Source organism: Lemur catta, chromosome 1, assembly GCF_020740605.2.
Source record: "Lemur catta isolate mLemCat1 chromosome 1, mLemCat1.pri, whole genome shotgun sequence".
Lineage (NCBI taxonomy): Eukaryota > Metazoa > Chordata > Mammalia > Primates > Lemuridae > Lemur > Lemur catta.
This window is the reverse complement of record NC_059128.1, coordinates 110,429,593-110,456,929: the sequence shown is the minus strand read 5'-3', so window position 1 is coordinate 110,456,929 and position 27,337 is coordinate 110,429,593. Positions and strand designations below refer to the sequence as shown.

Sequence of the window (27,337 nt, the reverse complement as noted above, 5' to 3'; positions counted from 1 at the left end):
TGGGGCCCGGCTGTCGCCCCTTCAAAGCCCTGTCCTTTTGTCCTCCACGTGAGGGTCGAGTGGAGGCGCAGAGAAGCTCCAATCTTCCCCGGGGAGAAACGGAGACGCCGTCCCAGCTCCCCGGGCCTCTCCGCCTTCCCCTTTATACAGAAAGAAAGAAACCAAAAATCCCAACCAAAACCCATTTCGTGGGTACCCTCAGAAGCCTGCAGGGCCTCCCAGATGAATAAATATATAAAACAAAACTCTGGCTGGCGGACAGGCCTCTGGGCTTCGGCTGCCGGCGGCACCTTTGGTCTTTTCTTTCTTTGAATGAAGCAGGAGGCCATGAACTTGAACTTGAACGTCAAGGAGGCCTCAGGAACGGCTCTAGGCAGGGAGGTGGGCAGTCGGTGCAGGGTCCTGGGAGAAAGTGTTCTTCCTGCCACCAAGTGGCAGCAGGTTCCGGGGAGGGACAGGACTCGAAGCCAATGTTCACGCCACGTCATCTTCCAGGCTGACCATCTGTCTCTGTCAACAAAATGGTAAACGCCGGAAACGATCAGAACCACATTCAGGAAACACGGCCGGGGACGTCTATTTGTCACGTCCTGAACCATGGCCGTCTGTTCTCTCCCAGCCATGGCCACCAGAGGGCGCCTGTGAGCACCCAAGCCAGTCGCTTCCCTCCTGTGCTCAAGAACCTCCATGGCTCCCACCTTACTCAGGGTTAAAGCCAAAGTCTTCAGCAGTGGCTCACAAGGCCCTGCCTGGTCACCTCCTCCCTCTCTCCCCTTTTCTCTCTTTATCTCTCTGCTCCAGCCACATTGGCCTCCTCAAATATGCCAGGCAAGGCCGAGCCTCAGGACCTTTGCACAGGCTGTTTTCTTTGAAAACCACACTCTCTGCTCTGAGAAGCCTGCCCCGACCTCCTTGTATAAAATCGCACCCTATTCCTTCCTGTCCGCACGAATCCTTCTCTGAACTCCTGACTTTTTTTGTTCCCTCCCCGTCTGCTTTGATCTATTTGCTTATCCGATGTCCCTCTTCCCCCATCAGGAGAATGTCCGCTACCATTCTGGGAGAGCACCCAGAAGCTTCCACCCAGCGGACCAGGGCCACCTCGGACTCGGCCCTTGAGGATTTGACCCAGGCCTTGTGCCAGGTGGGGGCCGCCACGGGCTCCGGCCTCCCCGGGGGCAGCACTCACCGAGGGGTAGGTGTAGCCGTCCTGGCTGCGGCAGATATGCACCTCATCCTCTGTGGTCTTCTGGTACACGGGGTTGTCAAAGTTGATGCTATTAATGTTCTTGAGCCGCCAGTTCTTCCAGAGGAGGAAGCCCCCAAAGCAGAACAGGACAAGGAACGCTGCGGGGAGAGGCAGACCCAATCACATAGCTGCCCCCAGAACAGGAGACCCCAGTCCACACCCAGAGTGAGGCCACCAGCATCATCCGATGCCTGAGACCCCCAGCCTTTATACCTTAAAAAAAATTTTTTTTTTCAATTTTCTACAGAGAGAGGGGTCTTGCTATGTTGCCCAGGCTGGTCTCGAACTCGTGGCTCCAAGTGATCCTCCTGCCTTGGCCTCTCAGAGTGCTGGGATTACAGATGTGAGCCACTGTGCCTGTCCCCTTTTCACTGGATAATATTTATGTTCTGGTTTAAAGCAGTGCTCGCTCATTGTAAAAAAGAAATCTATCTATACAGACACTAAATCTCTCCCTTGAAGCCCCCAGGGCCAGCCTCACTCCAGAAGGAGCTGATTGTTTATTCTTCCAGGTTTCCATCTAGGATTAACCATGCATGGGGCTGTGACTTTTTTAGAGATGGGATTTTTTTTCTACATGGGATCATAATTCACTCTTCTGTTTTAACTCCCGTGGGGTCAGGTTGTTCTCTGCATCAATAATAGTGAGACTTAGCCGGGTGTGGTGGCTCACACCTGTAATCCTGGCACTCTGGGAGGCAGAGGCAGGAGGATCGCTTGAGTTCAGGGGTTCGAGACCAGCCTGAGCAAGAGCGAGACCCTGTCTCTACTAAAAATAGAAAAATTAGCCAGGTGTGTTGGCTGCACCTGTAGTCCCAGCTGCTCGGGAGGCTGAGGCAGGAGGATCGCTTAAGCCCAGGAGTTTGAGGCTGCAGTGAGCTGTGATGAGGCCACTGCACTTTACCCACTCCTTGCACCCTGCACAAGGTGGCCCAGCACCTTCCAGAGTTCCTAGGAGCGCCAACCTCGACTGCCCCAGGGGCAGGCACGGGCACGCTCAGAGGGGTTTGTAACAGATTCCGGCCAGTGCCCAGAAGTGGGCAGAGACTCGGGCTCCACTAGAAAGACCCCGGGTGGGTGTCACCCTGAAGACCCGAGGGAGACGAGTCCCACTGCCGTGTTTGTCACCCCATAGGCAGATAGCTGCAGGTCATCTAGGGGACACCTCCAAAGGACGCCTCGAGGGACAGGAAAAGGGACGTGGTGCTCGCTGAGCCACAGTGAGCAGGGGCGAGGAGGGAGAGTGGAGCTCTCCTACCTGCCCTCCCCCCCCCCGCCCCCTGCAAGAGAACAGATTGGTCACAAGGAGCCCACGAGTCCCTCCACTCTGGCTGGGGCTCTCCCCGGAGTGCAGATCCCGGCCCTAGGTCCCTGACCTGACACCTTCGCTGCCTGACTTTGTTCCCCGTCAGCCCCCAGGGGGTGAGACGTTTCTTTCTTTCACAGCTGTGTCCCCAGCCATGGGGGACACTCAGTGGGGCCACCCCTTCCTGGGAGAACAGGTGAACGGTCCAGCAGGCTGGGCATGAGGTCATGTTGCGGGAGGCTGTGACCTGGGCGAGGCGGGGGGACCGGCACGCGCTTACCAATGGGGAGGATGATGGACAGGGCCCCCACGCCCCCAGGCTTCTCCTCGTTTCCTCTGCTGGGGACGTCACCCAGGGCTGTGGGGGAGAAGGGAAGAAGTGAGGTCCACAGAAATCACAGCAGGTGTACGACACAGTCACGCGCAGGGAAACGCCCGACACATCTCCCTGTCCTGGAGAGTTCACGGGCACTTGGAGAACCCCCCAAGTCCGAGAGAGGCCAGTCTGGCTTATCCGGGAGTCACTGGGGTAGTGGGATTCAACTGGGATTTAAGGAGGCTCTCTTAAGCTGGACGCGGTGGCTCACGCCTGAACCCGCAGCACTTTGGGAGGCCGAGGTGGGAAAATCACTTGAGCCTAGGAGTTTGAGTACAGCCTGGGCAGCATAGCAAGACCCCATCTCTACAAAAAATTTAAAAAATTAGCCAGGTGTGGTGGTGCACGCCTATAGTCCCAGCTACTCAGGAAGCTGAGGCAGGAGGATTCCTTGAGCTCAGGAGTTCGAGGCTGCAGTGAACTATGATGATGCCACTGCACTCCAGCCTGGGTGACAGAACGAGACCTGTCTCTTAAAAAAAAAAAAACCAAAGAGGCCTGCAGACTGCACGTTCGCCTCTGTGGTCGATGAAGTCGAGGGTGGAATGTTTCAACCCGGTTGTACATTTTACTGAAATGAACACATTCCCGACGTGGCCAGGGAGCCACCTTCTGACCCCACAACATCCAGCAATCTCAGTGCCGGGATGGGATGGCACCAAAGCCTGATTGTCCTGTGTCAGCTGTCCCAGGATAAGGAGAGACATTATGGGATGGCGGTGACCTCAGTACAGAACCGTGCAGGTGCAGCTGGGCCGTACAACAGAGGGTCCCCCCAGGTGAGCCAACATTTTCAGTGCTCCAAACGGGTCAAAGGGTGGAAGACTGAATGAGCCACATCGGGGTCACATGTCCCTGCAGTGAGGGGTGATTTACCATCCTTCATGACATTCAAATCTAGCTGGGTTTTCATTTGACTGTCGTACATGCACATGATGCGTGTAGACCCAGTTGCACATTTGTGCATATTTAAGAAATCTTGAGATAAAAACAACTTAGGGCAACAGAGGGACCCTTTGGAACCTTTCCCGGTTCAAAGGGCTCCTTTGCCAAACTTGAGAAGCCCCCGGGTGGGCCATCTGTGACATGGTTTTCCCAGCAGTAAACCCCTCACCCCTAAGCAAGATGCTTTCTCGCCTCCCTCATCTACATCGATTCCTGTTTTATCTCGCTCAGGGCTGAACAAAAGCTTCAGCTACTCTGAAAAAAAAAAAAAATTGTCTGAAATTTGCTGACTGCATTCTTTTTTTTCCTTGCTAGAAACCTCCTAGAGGGCTTCACTTCCTGGCGGCGAATGCTGAGTTTGGTGCCCTCTGGTGGACAAACTGAGGAACTGATCTCAAGACTCCAGAAATATTTTAAGGCACGATCTTTAAAAATTAAAGTGAATGCAAAAATCCCACGGTGAACAAAATATCAAAAATTTCCAAGAAAGATAGTATCTGAGCCTACACTTGCAATGATCCAGCCTTTTTGGAACCCTGGATCTGGTAAAACTTTCTTTGCGAAACAAGCTTGGCCAGCCCCTGGGCAGTACCTGATGATTTTATTTATTTATTTTTAAGAGACAGGTTCCTGATCTGTCACCTGGGCTCACCTAAAGTTGCGCCATCATTGTTCACTATAACTTCATACTCTTGGGCTCAAGGGATCCTCTTGCCTCCACTTCCTGAGTAGCTGGGACTACAGGCTCCAGCCACAGTGCCTGTCGGATTTGATTTTTTTAATAAAAATATTGCATTAGAATTTTCCTGGAGGCTGGGTGCGATGGCTCATGCCTCTAATCCCACCACATTGGGAGGCTGAGGAGTGAGGATCGCTTGAGCCCAGGAGTTCAAGGCTGCAGTGAGCTCTGATGATACCACTGCACTCCAGCCTGGGTGACAGAGTGAGACTCTGTCTCTAAAAAATAAAATTAGAAAAATTGTATAGGCTTCCTGAGTTTTGGGGGGCACCTGTCAAATGATGTGTCTTAAAGAATGCCTCTCTCACCTCACCCTAGTCCTAAAAATGAGGCAGAGAATGGGCTTTGATAAAATTTCAAACGTCTAGGAACCTGCGCCTGGCCAACGCCGAGGACCAGCGGCCTCAAGGGTTCAGGCCCTTCGCACGATTTAGCAGCCTTGGTCCCCAGGAGGTGGAACACTGTTATTCGGCCCATTGTATAGGCAGGGAAACGGGATTGAGAAACACACAGCCCAGGTCAGACACAGTCAGCAAGGGGGCCGGAACTCCATCCACACTCCAGCTGGCAGCCTCTGAAGGGCCCAGCCAGAGAGGGCCCAACCTTTACCTTGGAATGACATCGTCACCGTCTCTGCCGTGGTGAGCCCAGCAACGGCCACAGGTGTCCGGGAGGTGCCAGGAGCAGGCCGGGTGGCCGTGTGCTTTGGCCCCACGGCTGGAGAGCTGACCCTGGAGGTCCCCTGGGTGGTCAGTACGGGCTGAGCCTCTGAAAGAATAAACAAATGTTTTCTGAGTGCCCCCCAAGACAGGTCCGAAGCAAGCGCTGTCTGTCGGCTGCCAAGAAATAACTGAAAATCAGTGCCCATGGATATCCACGCTATGATCCTGTTGTTATTTGTTGTTCAAAAGAGAGATTTACAAGTGTTAAGAAGGTGTTCTTGGCTGGGCGTGGTGGCTCCAGCTTCTCATCCCAGCACTTTGGGAGGCTGAGACAGGAGGATCACTTGAGGCCAGGAGGTGGAGGCTGCAGTGCACTGTGATCACACCACTGCACTGCAGCCTGAGTGACAGAGCAAGACCTTGTCTCAAAAAAAGAAACAAAGAAAGGGGGAAAAAAAAAAAAAGATGTTCCAGACCTGTTGGCCTCAATTTGAGACTTTCTGAGAGGTTAAGAAGAATCCTCAAGAATGGGGTCTATTTCCTCTATCTCTGCCCCTGTCAGGAACGAGACCGCCTCCTCAGGGGGCAGGATCCTGGGTCTAAATGTCCAGCATTGTGCTGATGCGCCCGGCATTCGAGCAAGGCGAAGTCCTCATGACCTCGAGGTACACATTTCACAGATGAGCAAAGAGAGGCTTGGCAGGGGCAGAAACAAGGTCTGTGCCCCACCTGTGAGGCAGCTCCTCATGTCCTTGGCTAGCAGCATGCCGTCGGGGCAGGCACAGGTGAACTTGGGTGAGCGTGGGTTGATCTGCGGGGCCGGGAGACACAGGTACTGGCAGCCACCATTGTGGAGTGTGGACCTCTCACACCAGTTCACCCCTGGGGTGGAAAGAGCAAGGAGTCAGGATTAGAATGAGATAGCCCAGAAAATTCCAGAACATTCTGGAAAATTCCAGAGTACCCATGAGGAAGTCTCAAGGTAGGGAGTCGGGGATATGGCCAACCCATCCTTACCTCTCGGCTGGGTGAGGTTGTGAAAGAGGACCATGTCCTCTGGGGACAACAGGTTCTCAGCCACCAAATTAATGTCCGAGCCTGTGAGGCGGTTGGCACTGAATATAGCTTCATTGATGATGTCCGTCCAAAACACTTTGTCCTGTAGGGGGTTAAGATGACAGATCGCATTAGCTACTGAGGAAGGACACAGACCATGGTCTCCTCCACTGTTAGTGTTTCACTGTGGTGAAATACACATAACGTAAAATGTACGTCGTAACCCCTCCCTTCTTTTCTGTAGAGATGGAGTCTCACTATGTTGCCCAGGCTGGTCTTGAACTCTTGGCCTCAAGTGATCCTCCTGCTTCAGCCTCCCAAAGTGCTGGGATGACAGGCGTGAGCCACCGCGCCCAGACATCAAAACTGTTTTTAGGTGCACACTTCAGCAGCATTAAGCACCTTCACACTGTTGTGCAACCATCACCACCCTCCATCTCCAGAACTTTCTCATCTTCCCAAACTGACACTCTGTCCCCATGAAACACTCACTCCCCTCCCTTCCCCCAGCCCCTGGCACCCACCATTCTACTTTCTGCCTCTGTGAATGTGACAACTCTAGGGACCTCCTATGGGTGGAATCACACAGTGTTTGTCCTTTTGTGTCTGGCTTATGTCACAGAGCATAATGTCCTCAAGTTTCATCCATGTTGTAGCCTATGTCAGAATTTCCTTCCTTTTTAAGGCTGAATAATGTTCCATTCTACAGAATTTATTTAAATAATAAATTAACATAAATTTAAATGATATTCTATTGTGTGGATGGACCGCAGTGTATTTACCCATCCGTGGGTGGACACTTAGGTTGTTCCTACCTTTTGGCTGATGTAACTAATGCTGCTACGAACATGGGTGTATGAATATAGCACTGTTTCCTTAGAGTGAGGTTTCCCCGCTGTGGCTCTGTTTGGGCTGCTAATGTTTTGTTGAGGGTATTTTGGGTTTTTTCTTTTCGTTTTTGTTTTTTTTTTTTTTTTGAGATAGTCTTGCTCTGTCACCTGGACTAGAGTGCAGTGGCATCATCATAGCTCACAGCAACCTCAAACTCCTGGGCTCAAGCGATCCTCCTGCCTCAGCCTCCCGAGTAGCTGGCACTACGGATGCACACCACCATGCCCAGCTAATTTTTTTCTATTTTTAGTAGAGTTGGGGTCTTGCTTTTGCTCAGGCTGGTCTCGAACTCCTGACCTCAGGTGATCCTGCCACCTCGGCCTCCCAGACTGCTGGGATTGTTAAGGGTGTTTAGCAGCATCTCTGGCCTCTACCCCCTAGATGCCAATAGTATCCGCCACCAAGTTTTGATAACCAAAATTGCCCAACGTCCCCCATGTGTCAAGATTGCTTCCAGTTGAGAACCCCTAGTTTAGGCCTTTCAAAATTCTTTTGGGGAAAAGAAAGAAAACATGAATAATTCCAGGTCTAAGACCTTTTCCTAGACAGGAGCAGTTCTCTGCGCTCATCGTGCCTTGAATGAAGGGGACAAGGTGTGTCAACCGCCACCCGAGCGCTCCTGCCTCGTATGTAAGTTGCTCTCAATACACAACACTCAGGCTGGGCGCGGTGGCTCACGCCTGTAATCCTAGCACTCTGGGAGGCCGAGGCGGGTGGATTGTTTGAGCTCAGGAGTTCGAGACCAGCCTGAGCAAGAGCGAGACCCCGTCTCTACTAAAAATACAAAGAAATTATATGGACAGCTAAAAATATATATAGAAAAAATTAGCCGGGCATGGTGGCGCATGCCTGTAGTCCCAGCTACTCGGGAGGCTGAGGCAGGAGGATTGTCTGAGCCCAGGAGTCTGAGGTTGCTGTGAGCTAGGCTGATGCCACGGCACTCATTCTAGCCCGGGCAACAGAGTGAGACTCTGTCTCAAAAAAAAAAAAAAAATACACAACAGTCAGTGGTGAATTCACTCAAGCGCCCAAGCCTCACCTCAAAAATGGCCAGGGAGAAGGGATGGGCCAGTCTCTTCTCGTCCTCCAAGACTGTCTTCCGGTTGCCACCGTTGACATCGACGCTGGAGATGGAGTGCAGTTTGGAGTCAACCCAGTAGAGGCGGCCGCTGGAAAGATCTAGAATCCACAGGTGGATGACAAGAGGTCACATGCTGATGCCAGATTCCCAGAGGGGCCTTTTAGGGCTGGCTGCTCTGCTTCCCCAGCAGAGAAGCATCCAGAAGATCAGCTGTGATCATGTGTGAGCCTGTACCACCGTCTCACTCCTCCCCTGTGACGCCCTCTCTGCGGGGCAGGTGGGGGAGTTGCAGGTCAGAATGACCCCAGGGCTTGTTCAGGAACCCCCTGTCCTGCAGAGCGTGGCCAACCCCGGCGGGGACGGCCATCCCTCGAACATACCCAGGGTGATGCCGTTGGGCCACTGGATGTCTTCTGTCACCAGCGAATACACATCCACGCCGTTCAGGCCCCCTTTCTTGATCTTGGCAGGGCTTCCCCAGTCGGTCCAGTACATGAAGCTGGAGGGGAACAGGCAGAGCAGACATGAGCTGGCCGTCGAGGGGGGATTCGGCCACCAGCGAGGAGGAGTGACTTCAGCCTACAACAGCCAGGCCAAGACGCAGGAAAACAGCCCCTGCTTGGGCACTCTGAGCTGGCAGTTGTGTGGCCACGTGTCACCCCATCCGATGCTCCCTGACACCAGCAAGCGTTTGTCTTACTCGGGGGGGCCCTGCCCGGGGCCCAGCTCCCCTCACAGGTTCTGTTCCATCTAAATGAGCCTCTCTTCCCTACCCAGCCTTCTCGGAACTTCCAGACACCACAGGAAAGCGGCCCCCTGTGCCTTCTCCAGCATTCTCTCCCCTACACCAGACCTTCCCCAAACTGCTGTTGCCAGCACAGATGGCGTCCCAGGTTGCCCATGGCCCTGTGAACTTGTGCAGTTCTACCTCTCACGTCTCCAACGTGGCAGACGTAGCCTGACAGGCACAGAGTACACAGGGCAGGGTGCGGGGGTGATGTTCCTGCCAGGGCACGCGGGTTGTGGTCTCGAGCCCAGAGCTGCTGAATCAGCCACGATGCCCGCCTGGGCTCCATCTGGGTGACACCTTCTCTCCCCGCCTGTCCCCAAGTTTCACACATGGAAGGCTCCCCCAAAACTAGACTAACTCAATGGAGGACCTTGGTATTTTTATCTCTCTCCAATCCTATCCTGTGGCCTGGGGACTCTGCCGCAAAACACTAATTACAATTGTATTTTCATTTCTCATTCAATTTGTAACGTATGGCCGGGCGCGGCGGCTGACACCTGTAATCCCAGCACTCTGGGAGGCCGAGGCGGGAGGATCACTTGAGGTCAGGAGTTCGAGACCAGCCTGAGCAAGAGTGACACCCCGACTCTACTAAAACTTAGCAGGGTGTGGTGGCGCACACCTATAGTCCTAGCGACTCGGGAGGCTGAGGCAGGAGGATCACTTGAGCCCAGGAGTTCGAGGCTGCAGTGAGCTACGACGACACAACGGCACTCTGCCCAGGCTGACAGAGTGAAGCCGTTTCTCAAAAAAAAAAAAAAAAAAGTGTAACATATGATTCATATTAAATTCTGATACTCACTGAAGTTAGTATTCTAATTTTCTTTCTTTCTCTTTTTAAGAGACAAGGTCTCGCTCTGTTGCCCAGGCTAGAGTGCAGTGGTGTGAGTATAGCTCACTGCAGCCTCAAACTCCTGGGCTCAAGCGATCCTCCTGCCTCAGCCTCCCGAGTAGCTGGACTACAGGTGCAGCCACCCTGCTTGGCCTTTTAAGGTATTTTGTAGAGATGGGGTCTCAAATTCTTGGCCTCAAGCGATCCTCCTGCCTCAGTCTCCCAAAGTGCTGGGATTATAGGCGGGCACCGCCATGCCTGGCCTACTTTTGAAGTTGTCCCCCAAGGTCCGCTTCCATCCGAGGGAACATAACAGGCACTGGGAAGGATCCGGCCCCCCGAGCCGCAGCTCCAGGCTGCCACTCCTGCCCTGACAGAGTGCGTCTCTGATGCCAGCTCTTCCCTGCAGCTCAGGACCGCCTGCACCTCACTCAGTCTACCTGAGGCACAAACATCCCCAAGTCCTAATAGGCTCTTAACCCCATACCTGTGCCCTCTGGCCTTCCACACCCCTCCTCGTCGCAAACACGCACCCGTGAACAGGGTCCACCACGATGGCCCTCGGCTTGGAGCCCGTCTCCTTGAATAGCGTTTTCCTCTTCACGCCCTTGGTGTCCGCCACAGAGACGGTGCCCGGGACGGAGTCGGTCCAGTAGATGTTGCCGTGGATCCAGTCCACAGCCAGCCCGTCGGGGGCCTGGAGGTCTCCGCTGATGACGGTGTCGTAGGAGGAGAAGCCGTGGGCGCCGTCAATCTGGGTGCTAGGGCAGGGGCGGGAGGGCGTGAGATTCGGGGCCGGTGGCCATTGTGCCACCTGGGCGCCAGGGCCGCATGCGGGGCTGCTGCTCACCTGTAGATCTTCCTCTGGGACAGGTCGGACCAGTAGATTCTGTTGCTGGCCACCTCCGTGTCCAGAGCCACCACGTTCTTCAGGTTGGGGATGAGGCTGGTGTACTCACTCCTGTCCAGCGTCATCTTGCGCACCTCGTGGCGGTTGGTGAAGAAGAGGTAGGCGATGGATCCTGGGGACGCAGGAAGGGCAGTCAGGACAGCGGAAGGGACCCTTTGGTGGGGCCGAGAGCACCCATCTCCCTGCCCCTGCAGTGGGCAGTGGCTGAGCCCGAGCAAACTCCCAGGATAACGGGGAAGGGTGGGGCAAACACTTGCTGGTATATTAGCCATGTGATTCGGATGCTTTGATGTCTGGGGACTTGCTGATCCTGGAGGGACAGTCCCTGCCAGGGCTGGCCAATGCGTAGAGATAGTAAAGTCTCGCCTCATCTGCAATGTGACCAGCCCACATCCCTGTCACCTCCTCTATTGGGCCGTCAGACTCCAGGCCACTTATCCTTCTACCCTAATCACCCCAGGGCCAGGTCCCAGACGACCAGGGACAGCCCCATGTCCCCACAGCCTGCTAGAATGATTCACACCAGCCGATGCTAAGCCTGCTTCCCTGTGTCACCCAACCCTCCCTGAGGCGAGCACAGTAAAGGCTCCTGTCTACACTCCCCTTCTCTGCCTCCAGGTCAGCCCAGGTGCTTCCCCGAGGGGCCCCCAAGGCGTGGCACAGCCCTTCCTCTTGGCTCTGTAAGTAACAATCTTGGTTTTGTTTCTTGAGACAGGGTCTTGCTCTGTTGCCTGGGTAGAATGCAGTGGCATCATCGCAGCTCACTGCAGCCTCCAACTCCTGGGCTCAAGCGATCCTCCTGCCTCAGCCTCCTGAGTAGCTGGGACTACAGGCACGTGCCACCATGCCCAGCTAATTTTTCTATATTTTGTAGAGATGGGGTCTCACTCTTGCTCAGGCTAGTCTCGAACTCCTGACTTCAAGCAATCCTCCCACCTCCTCACAACTCCACGGTGACAGTCACACCTCTGGAAACACAGGATCCCCTGACCTAGGGGAGTCTAAAAATCGGTACGTGGTTGCAGTTATGACCTAACCTTCACGGTGGAAAAGAAATTCAACTATTTCCACAGTTTTGTTTCACACTGAGCTATTGTTCTATTTTGGTCTCTGTTCTAAGTAGATTTGCTTTCCTTGGTGCTATGTTCCAGCTAGACGGGGTGTGGATGGCTTGGGCAATGGCTTTCCAGCTTTTGCTGCCTGAAGTCACTGGCCAGATGGTCCCAGACAGGAAGGCTTCCTGTCTCCGCCCTACGGCGGGGCTGGGAACTCCTCAGGAGAAAGTTCAGGTGACGAAACTCCCCACCTTGCTGGCGCGTGAGGGGCAAGGCCAGCACCTCCCGTCACCTCCCCGCACTCACCTGCCGCCTTGCAGGCCTTGGTGTGGGGGTCTAGCTGGAAGCCGTCCAGACACTCGCATTTATAGCCCCCCTCCAGGTTCACGCAGAGCTGGCTGCAGGTGTCGGGCTCCTGACACTCGTCAATATCTGGCAAACAGAGAAAGAGGTTTGGGGTGGACTTTACCCAGGGCGGAGCTAACGGACCCAGAGCAAAGCCAATGCCTCCCAAAGCATCAGGGGACAGCCCATCCCCTGGGGGACATAGTCAAGGGAACGGCCAAGTGTCATCCTCAACAATGACCCTGCCCTCACCATACACCTCAGTCGCCCAGCTAAGAGAGTGAAGCTGCATCAGCCGAGATTTCTTCATTATTAATCCCCAAAGGCAAGAATCTCCGACGAGCCAAGTGCTCTTTGGAGATCAGGCCTGGGCTACATGTTCTGTGACGTCTCATGTTTTCATGCCCACTTAACAGATGGGGAAATCGAGGCATGGGGAGTTTGGGCACCATGGCAGGAAGGGCAGAGGGAGGGGCCGGAGGCTTGGCCCTGCTAGGGAATCACCTTCACATCGTCGCTGGTCCACCAGCCGGTAACCGTCAGGACACAGACACTCGTGGCCGATCTTGAGGTCGTTGCAGATGTGGGAGCAGCCTCCGTTGCTGTCCAAGCACTCGTTGGTGCCTGTGCCAGGCAGGGGACACAGACGGGTCACCCTCAGGCTTCCAGGTGCCCCTTGCCTGCCACCCTGTGCAATTTCACCATCTTTTTCCCAACCACAATTTAAAAATATATATATATAAAATAAAATATATAACGACAATGACAAAAACCAACCACCTGTCACTTACTACAGATATATTATATACATTAATATTAACACGTGAAATCCTCCCCAAAACCCTAAAAGTAGCTGATATGCAGCTGGGGAACTGAGGCCTGGCCAAGTTTAATGACTTGCCCAAGATCACACCCTTAGAACTTGAACCCAGGGTGTTTGGCTCTGGAATCTACCCTCTTGCTGTCGCTACCCATGGGCCAACACCAGGCCGACAACTGTTGTGTTACAGCCTGCAAGCTGAGAATGATTTTTCCATTTTTAAATAGGTGACAAGAAAAATTAAAATCCAAAGAAAAATCATATCCCAGGACTCGGAAAAGTTGTATGAAATTCCAGTGTCAGTGTCCATAAACAAAACTTTCTGGGAGTGCAGCCACCTGCATGGGTTTGCGTTCTGTCTGTAGCTGTCTGTAGTTCACCAGACAGCGTATGGCCCAGAGTCCAAAATATTTTGTCTTTGGTTCTTTGTTTTATTTTATTATTTGTATTAAGAAATGAGGTCTGGCTCTGTTGGCAGCTTTGAACTCCTGGATTTAAGCGATCCCCGTACCTCAGCCTCTGGAATAGCTGGGACTACGGGCACGGCCACCATGCCAGGTTAATTTAAAAAAAAATTTTTTTATAGAGATTAGGGTCTCGCTATGTTGTCCAGGCTGGTCTCAAACTTCTCACCTCAAGTGATCCTCCTGCCTGGGCCTCCCAAAGTGCTAGTATTACAGGTGTGAGTCACTGTACCCAGCTCTCTCTGGTTCTTGACAGAGAAAATTTGAGCCCCCAACTCTATACTATACAGCTAATCCTAATAGGGTCTTTCTTTACCCACCACCTGGAGGGATGGGTAAAATGAAAAATCTCTCAGGATAGAAACAGGAACCCACGGAAAAGAATTCACATATTTTAGAATTTATATTTTTAGGAGGAAGTCTCCAAACAAAATACCTCTTGAACAGTCACCACTGTGGGTCAGACTGCAGCCAGACACTTTATAAGCCTCATATTGTTTGGTCAGTTCCCAACAGCTCTAGGATGTGTGCGCAAACACCAGCCCATTTGATGGATGTGAAAACTGGGGCTCAGAAGTGAAGCCACTTATCCCCAACCCCCACCATTCCACACATCTGTCTTGTACCAGAGCCAAAATGTCCTCTGCTCGGTGGCTTGGGCAGGTAGCGTGCGCAAAGCCCCACTGCAATCACATCTTGTTCCCCTCCTGTCTGCAAGCTGCTACCCCCTGAGGCTCACCGCACTCCTTGATGGGCTCGTCCGACCAGTCCCGGCAGTCCCTGACCGAGTTGCACACTTTGTCCAGAGTGATGCATTCGCCGCTGTGGCATTTGAACTTGTTGGGCCCTTCGCAAAGTGTCACTGAAAGAGTCACACAGAGGAGGGTCAGGTTTGCCTGAGCCGCACCAGTGTGCTTAGCACTCTAATGTGAGAGTCCATTCACACAGGAATACGTGCAAATGTACTCATTACTAAAGTATAATGAGCATTTAACATTCGAGAACCCGTCAATCAGCTTATGAATTAGAATGTCATCTGGAGCAGGGGTTGGGAAACTGCGCCCTGCCTTCCAGAGCCACAGCAGTGCACTATTTGTTTATTTAAATAAAGTTTTATTGGCACACAGCCACGGCCATTCATTTACATGGGGTCTGTGGCTGCTGTTACACCACCAAAAGCCAAGAATATTTTCTATCTGGCCCTTTATGGTAAAACACTGCAGACCCCTAACCTTGACTATTAGAGGGGACTTTTCCTAACAAATCCTGCTACCCACAGAGGTAACCATAATCTTGAATTCTAGGTTTACCATTTTCTTTTTTTTCTTCAGTTTTTTTCTTTTCAATTGTGTTTGGAGACGGGGTCTTGCTATGCTGTCCAGGCTGGTCTTGAACTCCTGGCCTCAAGTGATCCTCCCTCCTTGGCTTCCAGAGTAGCTGGGACTATAGACACATGCCACCATGCCCAGCTCTTTTATTTTTTCATCAATAGTTTTATCAAACGTGTTAATGAACAATATATTGTTTAATTTTGCTCATTTTTCTGGTAATCTCGTACAACTTGGCTTCCTGCTCTCAGTACTAAGGTTATGAGGTTTGCCTTTGTTGCTGCTGGTGGCTGTCACTTCATTTCCTGGCTGTACGATATTCCATGATGTCACTACACCACGACTTATTCCTATGTTCATAGCAGCATGGTTCACAACAGTGAAGAGGCAGAAACGGCCCGAGTGTCCATATAAACAAAATGTGGTCCATCCATGCAATGGAATATTATTTAAATTTGTATTAATTTCTATTAATTTATTATTAAATGTTATTTAAGTAATTATTTAAGGCTTTTTATTTTTTGAGACAAGAGTCTCACTCTGTTGCTCAGGCTAGAGTGCCCTGGCATCACCCTAGCTCACTGCAACCTCAAACTCCTGGGCTTCAGCGATCCTCCTGCCTCAGCCTCCAGACTACCAGGCACCTGCCATGACGCCCGGCTAATTTTTCTATTTTTAGTAGACATGGTATCTTGCTCTTGCTCAGGATGGTCTGGAACTCCTGTCCTCAAGTGATCCTCCCACCTCGGCCTCCCAGAGTGCTAGGATTACAGGCATGAGCCACCACAGCCAGCCTGTTTACCTTTTTTTTTTTTAATTTTGTTTTTTTGATTGATGCTTGAGTGTAGGTGGGACATACACATTTCTTAAAACATGAAATTCATTAAAAAGCTGACAGATCCAATAGGCCTTGCTCGGCGGAAAAATCAACCTAGACATCAACTTCAGGCTCGTGCCTGTAGTCCCAGCTACTAGGGAGGTTGAGGCAGAAGGATCACTTGAGCCCAGGAGTTTTTTTCTTTTGAGCAGTCTTGCTTTGTTTCCTGGGCTAGCGTGCTGTGGCATCAGCCTAGCTCACAGCAACTGGCTCAAAACCAGTCTCCGCTGCGTGGGTACAACTGTCTCCTGAGTACGTGCCCAGGAGCGTCGCTGCTATATTGGGAATTCAGTCCTTTGCGTGAAAGGGCATCGTGCACACAACTACGAGCTCAAAGACACCAGCTCTGCACACAGCGACCTTAAGGAACCTCACAGTCCTGAAAGTGGAGCTATCGTTATGCACATTTTTCAGATAAGCAGAAGTGAGGCTCAGAGGGGTTTTTGTAAATTGCCCAAGGACCCCCCAGCTGGAGCGGAGCTGCCCTGGGAAGCACCCTCTGACTCTGCGGAACATTTGCAAACAGCAAGGCGCTGACAATGGCAGGTGGGAAACCAGGCGGCCAGAGCTCACCGTTGATACAGCCAAGTTCATCGCTCATGTCCTTGCAGTCATACTCCCGGTCACACTGCCGGCTGCCGTGTATACAGGTCCCGTCTGAGCACTGGAATTCGTCAGGGCGACAGGTGGCCACAGCTGGAAAAGACAGAGTGTGGTCATTTTCTCAAGGACAGGCGACCACAGAAATAGACCTTCCACTTGTGCAGCAGTGATTTCCCCATATGGGAGGAGGAACGGGCTGCCTCATGCCTCAGGGGCTGCCTTGTGGACCAGGGACATTTACAGATGAAAACACACTCCCCAGCCACCAGAAAAGTGGAAGACAATGGCTCATCCTCCGAGCTTGAAGAAGTAAGTGCTGCTTCCTTGCAGCGGGTAAAAAGGAAAGTGGCGACCTTCCTTCCCACTATTGGGGAAACTCCCAGATCCACCTTTCTTTGTATTCTCCACTGTAACACAGATTAACATGCTTTTTAAATATAGGTTTTAGAAGATTTTTCTTTTCCGGTGTACTTTCGAGCCTAGGGAAATTATTATTAAAATCACAGCTCAGAGTGTGAAAAATGGGAAGGAAGAAAAAAAATAAAGCACCCCCAAATGCAAAGACCCTAACACAACCATGAAGGTTTTCTTAGATTTCTTTTGGTCTGTCACTCTGGCTAGAGGGCAGTGGTGTCATCGTAGCTCACAGCAACCTCAAACTTCTGGGCTCCAGTGATCCTCCTGCCTCAGCCTCCTGAGTAGCTGGGACTACAGGCACGTGCCATGATGCCTGGCTAATTTTTCTATTTTTAGTAGAGACAGGGTCTCGCTCTTGCTCAGGCTGGTCTCGAACTCCTGACCTCAAGTGCCACACTTTAACAATTTGATGGCCACATGGGCCGGCGGCTCCTGTTCTGCACAGTGGCAGCAGTGGGACATACCCATTTCTGCAGAAAGCTCTACTGGGTGGCACCAGACTCTAATCAGAGCCGCAAAGGTCAGTGCCGTTGCTTCTTTCTACAGCAGGGAGACCTCAGCACAGCACCAGCTGGTGTGGACGTGCTCATGAGGTCATGTCCCCGGCCAAGGGTCATGCAGCTTGGACATCATCAGGCAGGCCCAGGGTCCTTTCTGAGCCAATAATACTGTAGGCTGGCCAGGTGTGGTGGCTCATGCCTGTAGTCCCAGCCACTTGGGAAGCCGAAGTGGGAGGATGGTTTGAGGATCATTGCATCATAGGATTTAGAGACCAGGCTGGGCAACATAGCAAGACCCCAGCCTCAAAAAGCAAAAATATACTGCAGCTCATAACTCCTTTCCATTATCAAAAAGAGACTAACTTAGTCATTAAAAGGTGCTTTGGGGACTTGCATTCTCCTCAGTGTGATCCTCAGATTGAAAGAAACACAATGTGGGACCAACTGTCTTGGCAAGTGATTTGAAATTGATTAACCATCTAAAGGTGCCTCCTGTCCCACACCTGGGGGAATCTGGAGACAGATGAGGGGACCCCACTCCCTGCCCGTACCGCAGTTCTCCTCGTCAGACTTGTCCTTGCAGTCGGGGCCGCCGTCACAGCGCCAGCTGCTGTGGATGCACTCGCCGCTGCGACAGTGGAATTCGTGGGCAGAGCAGGGGCCGTTGTCACCTTGGGGGGCGGCTGTGTCTCGGCCCCCGCAGCGCTGCGGCCACTCATCGGAGCCATCCTTGCAGTCGGGGTCGCCGTCACAGGCCCACAGCTCAGGGATGCAGGTGGAATCGTTGCACCGGAAGTTCGCGGGGCTGCAGGTGGTCACGGGGCACGAGGCCTCGTCTGAGCCGTCCAGGCAGTCCCGGTCCGCATCGCAGACGAACTGCTGGGCGATGCACTTGCCGTCGTGACAGCGGAACTCGTCCTGGGAGCACGTCTTGGGGGCTGTGGGGACAGAAGGGAAGAGACCACCCTGTCACCTTAGATCTCCTCCTGTCCCCGGATACCAGCCCATTCTACACGCAGGGACGCTGTGCCCAGAGAGGCCAGGCCCCAGTGTGGCAGACCTTTGCAGGCACCGGCCAGGGAGCTTTCAGGGCCTGGACTCTGAGCCACTGCCCTCTCTGCATCCCGGGGTCCTCATCTGCACACACCTCCCGGCGTGGCTGCGAGGACTGGCGAATTACTAGGTGGAAAGCCCTGGAACTGGGTCCCTTGAGACGGCAGCGCCACCTACAACACTGCTGTCATTATTACAGGTTGAGCATCCCTCATCCAAAATGCTTGGACCAGAAGCATTCAGGATTTGGGGATATTTGCATTATCCTCACTGGTTGAACATCCCAAATCCAAACATCCAAAATCCGGGATGCTCCAATGAACATTTCCTTTGAGCATCACGTTGGTGCTCGTACCAAGCCGCCAAGAGATGGAGTCCGTCTCCTGAGCAGTGGCCAACACGCCGCTCCTCTGACCACCCCCCAAACCCCGGCGGGCTCATTGGCATGGGCTGGGCCAGGCCACACAGATACGGCCCCGGGGTGTGCGGCTCCTAGGCAATACTCACGACAGCCCTGCTCGTCCGAGCCGTTCTCACAGTCTACTTGGCCGTCGCACCTCCAGAACTGAGGGATGCAGCGGTTGACACGGCCCCCGCAGCTGAAGTCCACCGATTTGCAGGTGACCGACACTATAGGAGAAACAAGATTGAGTCTTCGCTGAAACGGAAGAGTAGCTGGGCTCTCTAGTCCCATCGTTGCCAAGGAAAACCCCAGAACGTGTCCCGGGAAAACCCCAGAATGTGTAAGAGTCTCAATCCCACCCTTTAAAATAGAAAATTAATTATTATGTATTTTTTTAAAAGAGAAGGGGTCTTGCTATGTTGCCCACGCTGGTCTCAAACTTCTGGGCTCAGGTGATCCTCCCTCCTCACACTCCCTAGTGGCTGGGATTATAGGTTTGAGCCACCACGCCCAGCCAACGCCACCCTTTATGGGACAAAACAAAGGAAACTTAATGAAGCGTGTTAAAAATGAGACATCAGGTGAAGCAAAGGTTTTGGAACGAGATAGAGGTGATGGCCGCACAGCACTGTGAGTAAACGCATTAATGCCACTGAGCTGGTTGATTTCATATTAGGTGAACTTCACCTCAATTGAAAAAAAAGAGCCACTTAATGGCTTTAAGGAAAATTCCAATAATGTCGCCTCTCCCCACGTCCCAATTCATTCCAGCCACCATCATCAAGAAGGTTTAGGATTAAAATAATAATAATAATAATAATGTTAGGAGGTGCTTTGTGCCCAAAGGGGACTCACTGCAGGTCTCTTGGAACTCATCAGAACCATCTGAGCACTCGGCGCTGCCGTCACAAACCCACTTGTAGGAGATGCATTTCCCGTTTTGACATCGGAACTCGTTCCTCTCACATGTGTCTTCCACTGAGACAGAGGAAAAAGGGAAGGGGACTCCTAAGTGGCAGGATCAGACACTGGCCATGCCTCGTGTCGCTCTCCTGCCCACTGAAGAACAAACTGGAAATGTAATTCTATCAAGAACAGCCGGAATCCCAGGAAATTAAACATGCACGACAAATGAATATTCATGAACCCTAAAGTATAATGGAGGGTGCAAAGAATAAACCCAAAAGAGGGAATTAGCAACAAAGACTTTGACATGAGGCTGTTGGTTCCAAAGTATGGACCCACTGGGGAACAAAATGTTAGAATTTCCACGCACATTAACAGAGAAATGAAAATTACTTGGTGTATTAAAAACCTGTACTGAAAACAGTCATGAGGAAAATTGACACAGCAAAATCATTAAGGTGGAAGAAAACTTGAGGAGTTTTCTCCAGTAGGTAGAAAGGAAATATAAAGAGATAAAGAATTGTAAGAAATTATAAATATAGAAGCTAGGGAACACAGATCCAGCAGTGAAGATAACTGTGTATCTGAATATGTCAGATGAAAAGAAATGGGACAGAAACATTAACAAAAGATATAATAAGAGAAAACTTTTTCTAGGAAAACAAAGACTTGGATTATTAGGTAAAAAGGAGAACAAAGTAAGTGTTTGGAAAATTTCCTAAAATGTATAATTTTCACATCTTGGAAAAGAGATCAAAATGCTATTGACTATATTGCATTTTAGATATTTATTTGTTTTTGGACAGGGGTTCACTGTGTCACAGCAACCTCAAACTCCTAGGCTCGAGCGATCCTCCTGCCTCAGCCTCCCGAGCAGCTGTGACTACAGGTGCTCACCAGCACACCCGGCTAATTTTTCTACTTTTTGTAGAGACCGGGTCTCACTCTTGCTCAGGCTGGTCTCGAACTCCTGGCCCCAAGCAATACTCCCATCTCGGCCTCTCAAAGTGCTGGGATTATAGTCATGAGCTACTGTGCTGGGCCAAGATCGTTCTGTTTGTTTATTTACTTGCTTATGTATATATGTATGTGTGTGTCTGTATGTTTTTATGCTTTGGAGGCTGTACTTAAGAGTATCTGTGTATTTATCTGAACTTTCAAATATGCATGGCCAGAGGGAGCCCTTGGACTTGACATTTCTGCTACAGGGATCCATGGACAAAAGGTCTGGCCCTTCATCCGTTTCTACTTTGATGGTTCACAAAGCACGTCCGTGTAGACTCCCTGAGCGGCAGTGTGGAAAGGGGGTTAGACCGACAGTCCTGGCTTTCAGTGGCTTTCCACTCCATTTAACTACAATGAAATGGGCAACTGACTTAATCCTTCTGGAACCCATTTTCCTGATCTGTACACTGCGGCAGAATAGCAGTCTACTTCCTAGAGAGTGTTGTGAGAATTAAAGAACAGCCCAGATCCTGACAAAATAAATAAATATCAGCTTGCAAGCGGGCACACAGGCGACATATCCATCCATGGAGTACTACTCAGCAACCAGAAGGGACAAGCAGTTCATATACACTGCCACAGGTGAATCTCTGAAACATATTGTTTCTGGCCTCTATTGCCACATATATAGTAGTTTGTACATACTACAGTGGCATTTATGTGAAGTTCTAGTACAGGCAAAACTAATGTAAAATGACAGAAATCAGACTAGTAGTTGTTCCTGGTGTATGTGTGTGGGGGTGTGTGATTAAACAGGAAAGGGGCACAAAGGAACTTTCTAGGGGGTTAGAACTATACTATATCCTTTTTTGTTTTGTTTTGTCTCTGTCACCTGGGTTACAGAGCAGTAGCTCACTGTAACCTTGAACTCTTGGGCTCAAGCGATCTTCCTGCCTGAGCCTTCTGATTACAGGCAGGCGTGGGCCACCACACCCAGCCAATTTTTAAAACAAAATTTTTTTTGAGAGATGGGGTCTTGCTGTGTAGTCCAGGCTGGTCTCAGACTCCTAGCCTCTATCAATCCTCCCACCTCTTTTCTTTTTAAATTGGGATGTAATTAACATACTATAAAATGAACAGATATAAAGTGAATAGTTAGGTAAGTTTTGGTAAGTGTCTACATCCATGGAACTACCCCTTGTTAGCATATAGACTAGGGGCAGAGCGAGGTGGCTCATGCCTGTAATTCGAGCACTTTGGGAGGCCGAGGTGGGAGGATTGCTTAAGGTCAGGAGTTCAAGACCACGCTGAGCAAGAGTGAGACCTTGTCTCTAAAAAAAATAGAAAAATTAGCCGGATGTGGTGGCACATGCGTCTGTAGTCCCAGCTACTCAGGAGTCTGAGGCATAAGGATCACCTGAGCCCAGGAATTTGAGCTACAATCCTACCACTGCATCTGGGAGACAAACTGAGACTCCATCTCTAAAAAATAAATAAATAAGAAAAAAAAAAAAGGAAAGAAAGTTTGGGTCTTCCAAGTTCAAGTCCAATGCCTCTGCCAGAGGGTAGGAACCGGCTAGGAAAGGCATGGGGGCGGTTGGTGGAGGGGCAAACAAGGGTGGAGACGGCAAACATGGAGAAATATAGAGAAGATTTAGAACAATCAACAACTTGGTAACTGTGAATTACAAGGAGGCCATGTCCCAGAGGTGCCCACACAGTTGGGAACCCAGGTGACAAGGAGAATGGGTCAAAGACAGAAAGGGAAGAGAGAAGCAACTGACTTGAGCTTTGGAATGTGCTGTGGTCACAGACACTGGTGATTCTATTGCCCAGCTACTGATCTGTACAGGACAGGATGGCCCCCTCAGAGGCGCTCCAGCAATACCCCCCACACCCCACTGACTCATCCCTGAATTGGGATCTTGCTCAAAGGAGGAAATGACTCACTTCTGGCTGCTGACACAGGGGGCGGATACAAAGCAATTGGGATTCCAGGCAACTCAGAATAAATAAAAGGGAAGTCCAGGCAAGGGGTGGTGTTGGCAATCAATATCTCGAGGGAGGAGCTTCTATCACCCCACTGGGTGACCACAGTTTTGGTGACCACTAATCCATTGCTCTTGTCTCCCAACCTTTGTTTGCACAAGGGCCTATCTTACCAAGAAAATTCACCACTGGAAAGTCTAGAAATGTTAATAACAGCTGAAGACCCTTTAAACAAGGACAAAGAATTTAAAAACCCCTCCCCAGCCCTGGAGCCTTCCCTGGCTATAATTCTCCAGGCATGTGCCAGCCAGAGGTAGCAACGCATGTATCAACTGTTTGTCCCTTCTTATTGCTGAGTGGTATTCCACTGGATGGATATGTCACCTGTGTGTCTATTTATAAGCTGATGTTTATTTATTATGTGAGGATCTGGGTGGGGCCCCTTTTTTTGGTTCTGTTCTTTAATTCTCACAACACTCTCTGGGAAGTGGAGAATGCTATTTTGCCCCATTTTACAGATCAAGAAACTGAGGCCTAGAAGGATTAAGTCAGTTCCCCCAAGTCATTCTAGTTAAAAGACTTGGGGAGCCACTTAAAGCCACCTTTCTACACTGCCTCTCGGGGAATCTATAGAAATATGTTCAAGACCGCACCAACAGCAAGACCCCATCATTACCTATTTCTGTTAGGACAGGCGATCTCACAGCCGACCAACCCTCCAGACAGTATTTAAAAAGTAGATTTTATTGTCACAAGCGTAGCCAGACAGCATTCGCCTGCAAAATAAGCCCCCACAGCTGGGCAAGTGGGGACAAAGTATGCCAAGTGACAGCACCTCAGGGGTGTCCCCACAGCACAACCTGAGCAAGGGGTCAGAACTAGTCCTCTCGCAAACACCACAGCCCAAAGAAACCACACATTTTTCTTGTTCTTTTGAGCAAGGCTTGGGTTTTTCACATTAGATCATTTGCATTTCGGCCAAAGCAAATCAGGGCGGCGATCCTCATGTCCCCTCCTGCTGCAGTTGCCTAAAATTACATACACATTGCGCCCCTCTCAAAAACAAAACAAAACAAAACAAAACGCTATCAACTCCAAGCCCTCCGATTTCTCTCCTGTCACGAGTGACAGGTCAGGAACAAGGTTATCGAAACAAAAAAGGAGAACACACATTTCTGCTTTTTCCCCAACACACAAATGAGGTGGTAGATGCTTTCTATGTTTTCTTTCCCATGGTACTGAAGGGAATTGCTACATTGGGAAATCAACATTGTAGCTAGAATCATTTCCTTAAAAAAAGAAAATCCCCTGACTGAAGAAAATGGACTCAGCTGAAAATGAATTAGAAATCAATGGATCATTGCTCCTTTCGAAACTGGGTATGTAGTTTCCCCAGGGTGAACTCAGTGGTAGATTATGTTGCCTGTTCCTTTTGGGAGGTGTAGCAAGATGCCATTGCTGCTGGTTAGTTATTAATATTAATACTTCTGCAGTCTCTTAGCAACAAAAGGCCATTTCCTTGACAGCAAGGCAGAGTGTAGATGCTATTAGTGTACTTGATGTGGAATGCAAAGGGGACATCAAAGCACAGAGCAAGAGAAGCATCTAGAATTGGGTCCTATCAAGGGAAGAATTCTACAGATAAGAGCAGGAATGAAGAACATAACCTTACAGATTTTTGGTCTCAACAAAGCTCTCGCTATCTTTTTTTCCCACAACTCGCAACCCAACTGATCTATTTTTTCTAAATGTGAGTGAGCCTGTGACATGTTTGACAATCCACATACCACTGTTTACTGATTTTTATCTGGCTAGGGGGTGAAGGCGTGTGCAGTTTCAGATTCCAACTAGGACTTCCTAGAGGAAACAGACAAGAAATTCCCCAGCAGAAATGCCTTGAAGCCGGCTCCAAAGCAAGCTGGTGCAGCTAGAGCTGCTGTGAACACCCATCAAGGAGCTGTCAGAAGTCTGGGGAAGATATCAGGGCTCCGAGTATCTTTGAGAACAGAAGAAAACATCAGCTTTCCAGCCGTTCAGTGAGAAGATACTAAACTAACAAGGTCTTGCTCAAGACTTCACTTGCAACACCTTCTCTTAGGGAAGGAGTTGATGAGTGAGTGGAATACAGTGTAGTACTCAACCAAGCCATGCTCTCTGTGCTTTATTCAACTGGGTGACCACATTATTGCAATAATAATGGTGCTATTTCTCTGCACCCTCCCTTCCTGGCCTCCCAGAGGAAACTGACATGTTACAGATTCCAAGAGAGTTCAAAGTTCTCCCTCCACTCAAAGCCAATCTCCTGCCAATAAATGAATTAAAAACAAAAACAAAAACTTCCTGCAATTCTGTGCATTAGGCAATCCAAATCCTTTTAAGGGCTGAGCTGGTTCTGAGGACGAAAGGGGCTTTTTAGCTCTTGTCCAGGGCAGAGCTGGCTGCCACTCGCCAGCTAATTTAAAGCCATCTAAGAAAGCAGTAACTCAGGATCACGCACCAGCTGGCCTCTTGTAGACATCTAAATCCCAACCTACCTCCCCAAAACAAAAACTAGCCACGTGGGCAGCTCAACCGAACCCATTTAGAGTGTTTGAACAAACAAGGCCATCTGAGGGCCCGTCCCTCCCGGGGTCCCTGTCTTTGGGTTCCTGCCCCACCCTGGCTGAGGGTCTCGACCAAGGAGGGATCAGGAGATGCCAAAGCGACGTTTCAGCCTCGGGAAGCACCGAGGACTTCAGGACGGCCTGGGCACGTCGGTGAACTTGACAAGGGAGGGCGGCGCGAGGGGTGGCCCCGAGGACCACGGGGGACAGACGTCTCTACACAGAGCGCGGCGGAAACCGGGGCCTTTGCCGAGGGGACCCGGACACCCGGTGGGCGCCTCGTCTACGCTCGTGGAAGCTGACGCAGGGTCCCGGACGTGTCGACGCCTTTGTGACAAGAACCCCCGACGGGCGCCTGAGCTCCCCGGCGGCCGCCTCGCCCAGATCGCTGAGTGCCGCGACTTCCGCGCAGGCCCCGCCCCGCCCGGCGCTGGCCCCGCCCCTTCCCGCGCGCGCCTCCGCTTCCGCCGCCTGCCATTGGACGAGGGGAGTGGCCCGAGACTCGCCTGTTCGGACGGCGCACAATGGGAGCTGGGGGGCGTGGCCGCAGGGCGGGGGCGTGGCGGGAGGAGGTGGTCCCAGGCGCGGCGCCCGCGAGGCACACGCGAAGCTGCGCCCGGCCTAGGGTGGCAGCGGCGCCCGCCGAAGTGCACAAAGTTGATCCGGCCGCCGCGGTAACCCCTGCCCGTGGGGACCCACCCCCCAAGCTGGGAAACCGGGCCTCGAGTCGCTCTTGCTTCTAGAATGACAGATTTGAGGGGGGGGTCCCTCTTTTTAGGACTGGAGGTCCCGGTACCCCCGCTCTGAGGAAAAAGAAGGGGGTCCCTTAACCCGCGGAGACTTGGGGGGACAGCGGCGCCCCGTTTCCTACTCCTTCCAACCCTCCCTCTAGCTGTTTGGGAAAGACCTCGTGCCATTTTCCTACAAGTCTCCCAAGGATGGAGTGATTAATTTTCCCTTTTCCCCCCACCCGGCAATCTAAATTCCCAAGGGGCGCGCGCGGGCGCCTGGAGCAAGCCTTACCTGCAGCCCCCGCCGCGGCGAGGAGCAGGGCGACGGCCCAGCGCAGCCTCCACCCCCCGGACCCCATGGTGGCAGCCTCCGCTCGCAACATCCCGAGCCACATCGCGACCCCTTAGTGCCTGCGCTGGAAACTCAGGCTTCCCGCGACTGCACGGTGCGCCCTAGTCATTTGCAGCGTTTCAATGTGAGGTTTCCAGCAAGGGGAGGAGTTTGCAGTGGGGTGATTTTCAAATGTCTTCACCTCACTGGGAGAGGAGGAGTTTCGAACGGCTGATGTGACATCTGATTTTTAACCCGTGAAGTCCTGGCTCGGATTCCAGTCCTTCCAAAGCGGCTCCATAGGCCGTGGACTTAATTTGTTGTACTTGGGTCTTGAGGTGAAGAGCTGACCTCCTCCTAAAAATTGGAAGTGAGTCTCCTGAAAGATCCCCGTGAAATTTCTCAACATTTAACTGCTGTGTTTCTGTTAGGTTCCCGAAGGATACCGACTGTCCTTTCACATCGCCTAATGACAATCTCCTTTCTGCCTCAAAAGAAAAAATAGAAATATTGGAAACTTCCTCCCCCACTCCCTCCTAGATTGCCTTATTCCTTTCTAGGAATCGTATATAGATTTTTAGCTTCGTTTTTAGTTGTATATTGTTTTTACATGGTTATTCTAAGTAGCCTTATAAACAGTGATCACTGAGGAATTTAAATAAAATTGTCACGAAAAGTACAGCCATAAAAAATTATTTTGTGGGATCCAGCAGTTGGATGAATTATAAGCAAAAACATCTCAAAAATCAATTGACCCTATACCTAGAGTATTGGGTCATAAATATTGATTTATCCTTTTAGGAAGGGTGAACAAACAGAAGGGTGGCTTTCTCTCCCCTAAGCAAAAATCAAAACAAAACAGGGCTTTCACAGTTGAACTTGAATGCCTAAACTGCAGAGAGCTGTTGGAGACTGACTTTTAGAGTCAAGGAGTCTCTTTTGGGGTTCATGGGGTAGTCAGAGGCCCCTTGCCAAAAAGGTACATATGAGAAACTTGCCTGAACCCCACAAAAGATCTGCAGCCTTAGAGGGTTCCCCTAGAAACGAGCTGGAGTTCTCTGGGGTTTTGCAAACTGAATTTGGCAGGGACTACTAATGTCTCAGCAGGTCTATAGGCAAACCCAGGAGAA

The 27,337-nt window shown here is 51.1% G+C and overlaps 1 protein-coding gene across 1 annotated transcript; it reads right to left on the bottom strand.

Moving 5' to 3' along the window:
- Positions 1-388: 388 nt before the first annotated feature.
- LDLR (low density lipoprotein receptor) lies at positions 389-26,376 on the bottom strand. Its single transcript, XM_045546183.1, has 18 exons — positions 26,169-26,376; positions 19,558-19,680; positions 18,807-18,929; positions 17,798-18,184; positions 16,300-16,422; positions 14,261-14,383; positions 12,742-12,861; positions 12,199-12,324; positions 10,778-10,949; positions 10,461-10,688; positions 8,686-8,804; positions 8,264-8,403; positions 6,295-6,436; positions 6,007-6,159; positions 5,225-5,383; positions 2,836-2,913; positions 1,190-1,347; positions 389-510 (listed from the first exon to the last, which is right to left on the bottom strand). Exons 1-18 carry the CDS (start codon positions 26,269-26,271, stop codon positions 475-477), a joined length of 2,613 nt encoding a protein of 870 aa, XP_045402139.1. The 5' UTR covers positions 26,272-26,376; the 3' UTR covers positions 389-474.
- Positions 26,377-27,337: the final 961 nt, after the last annotated feature.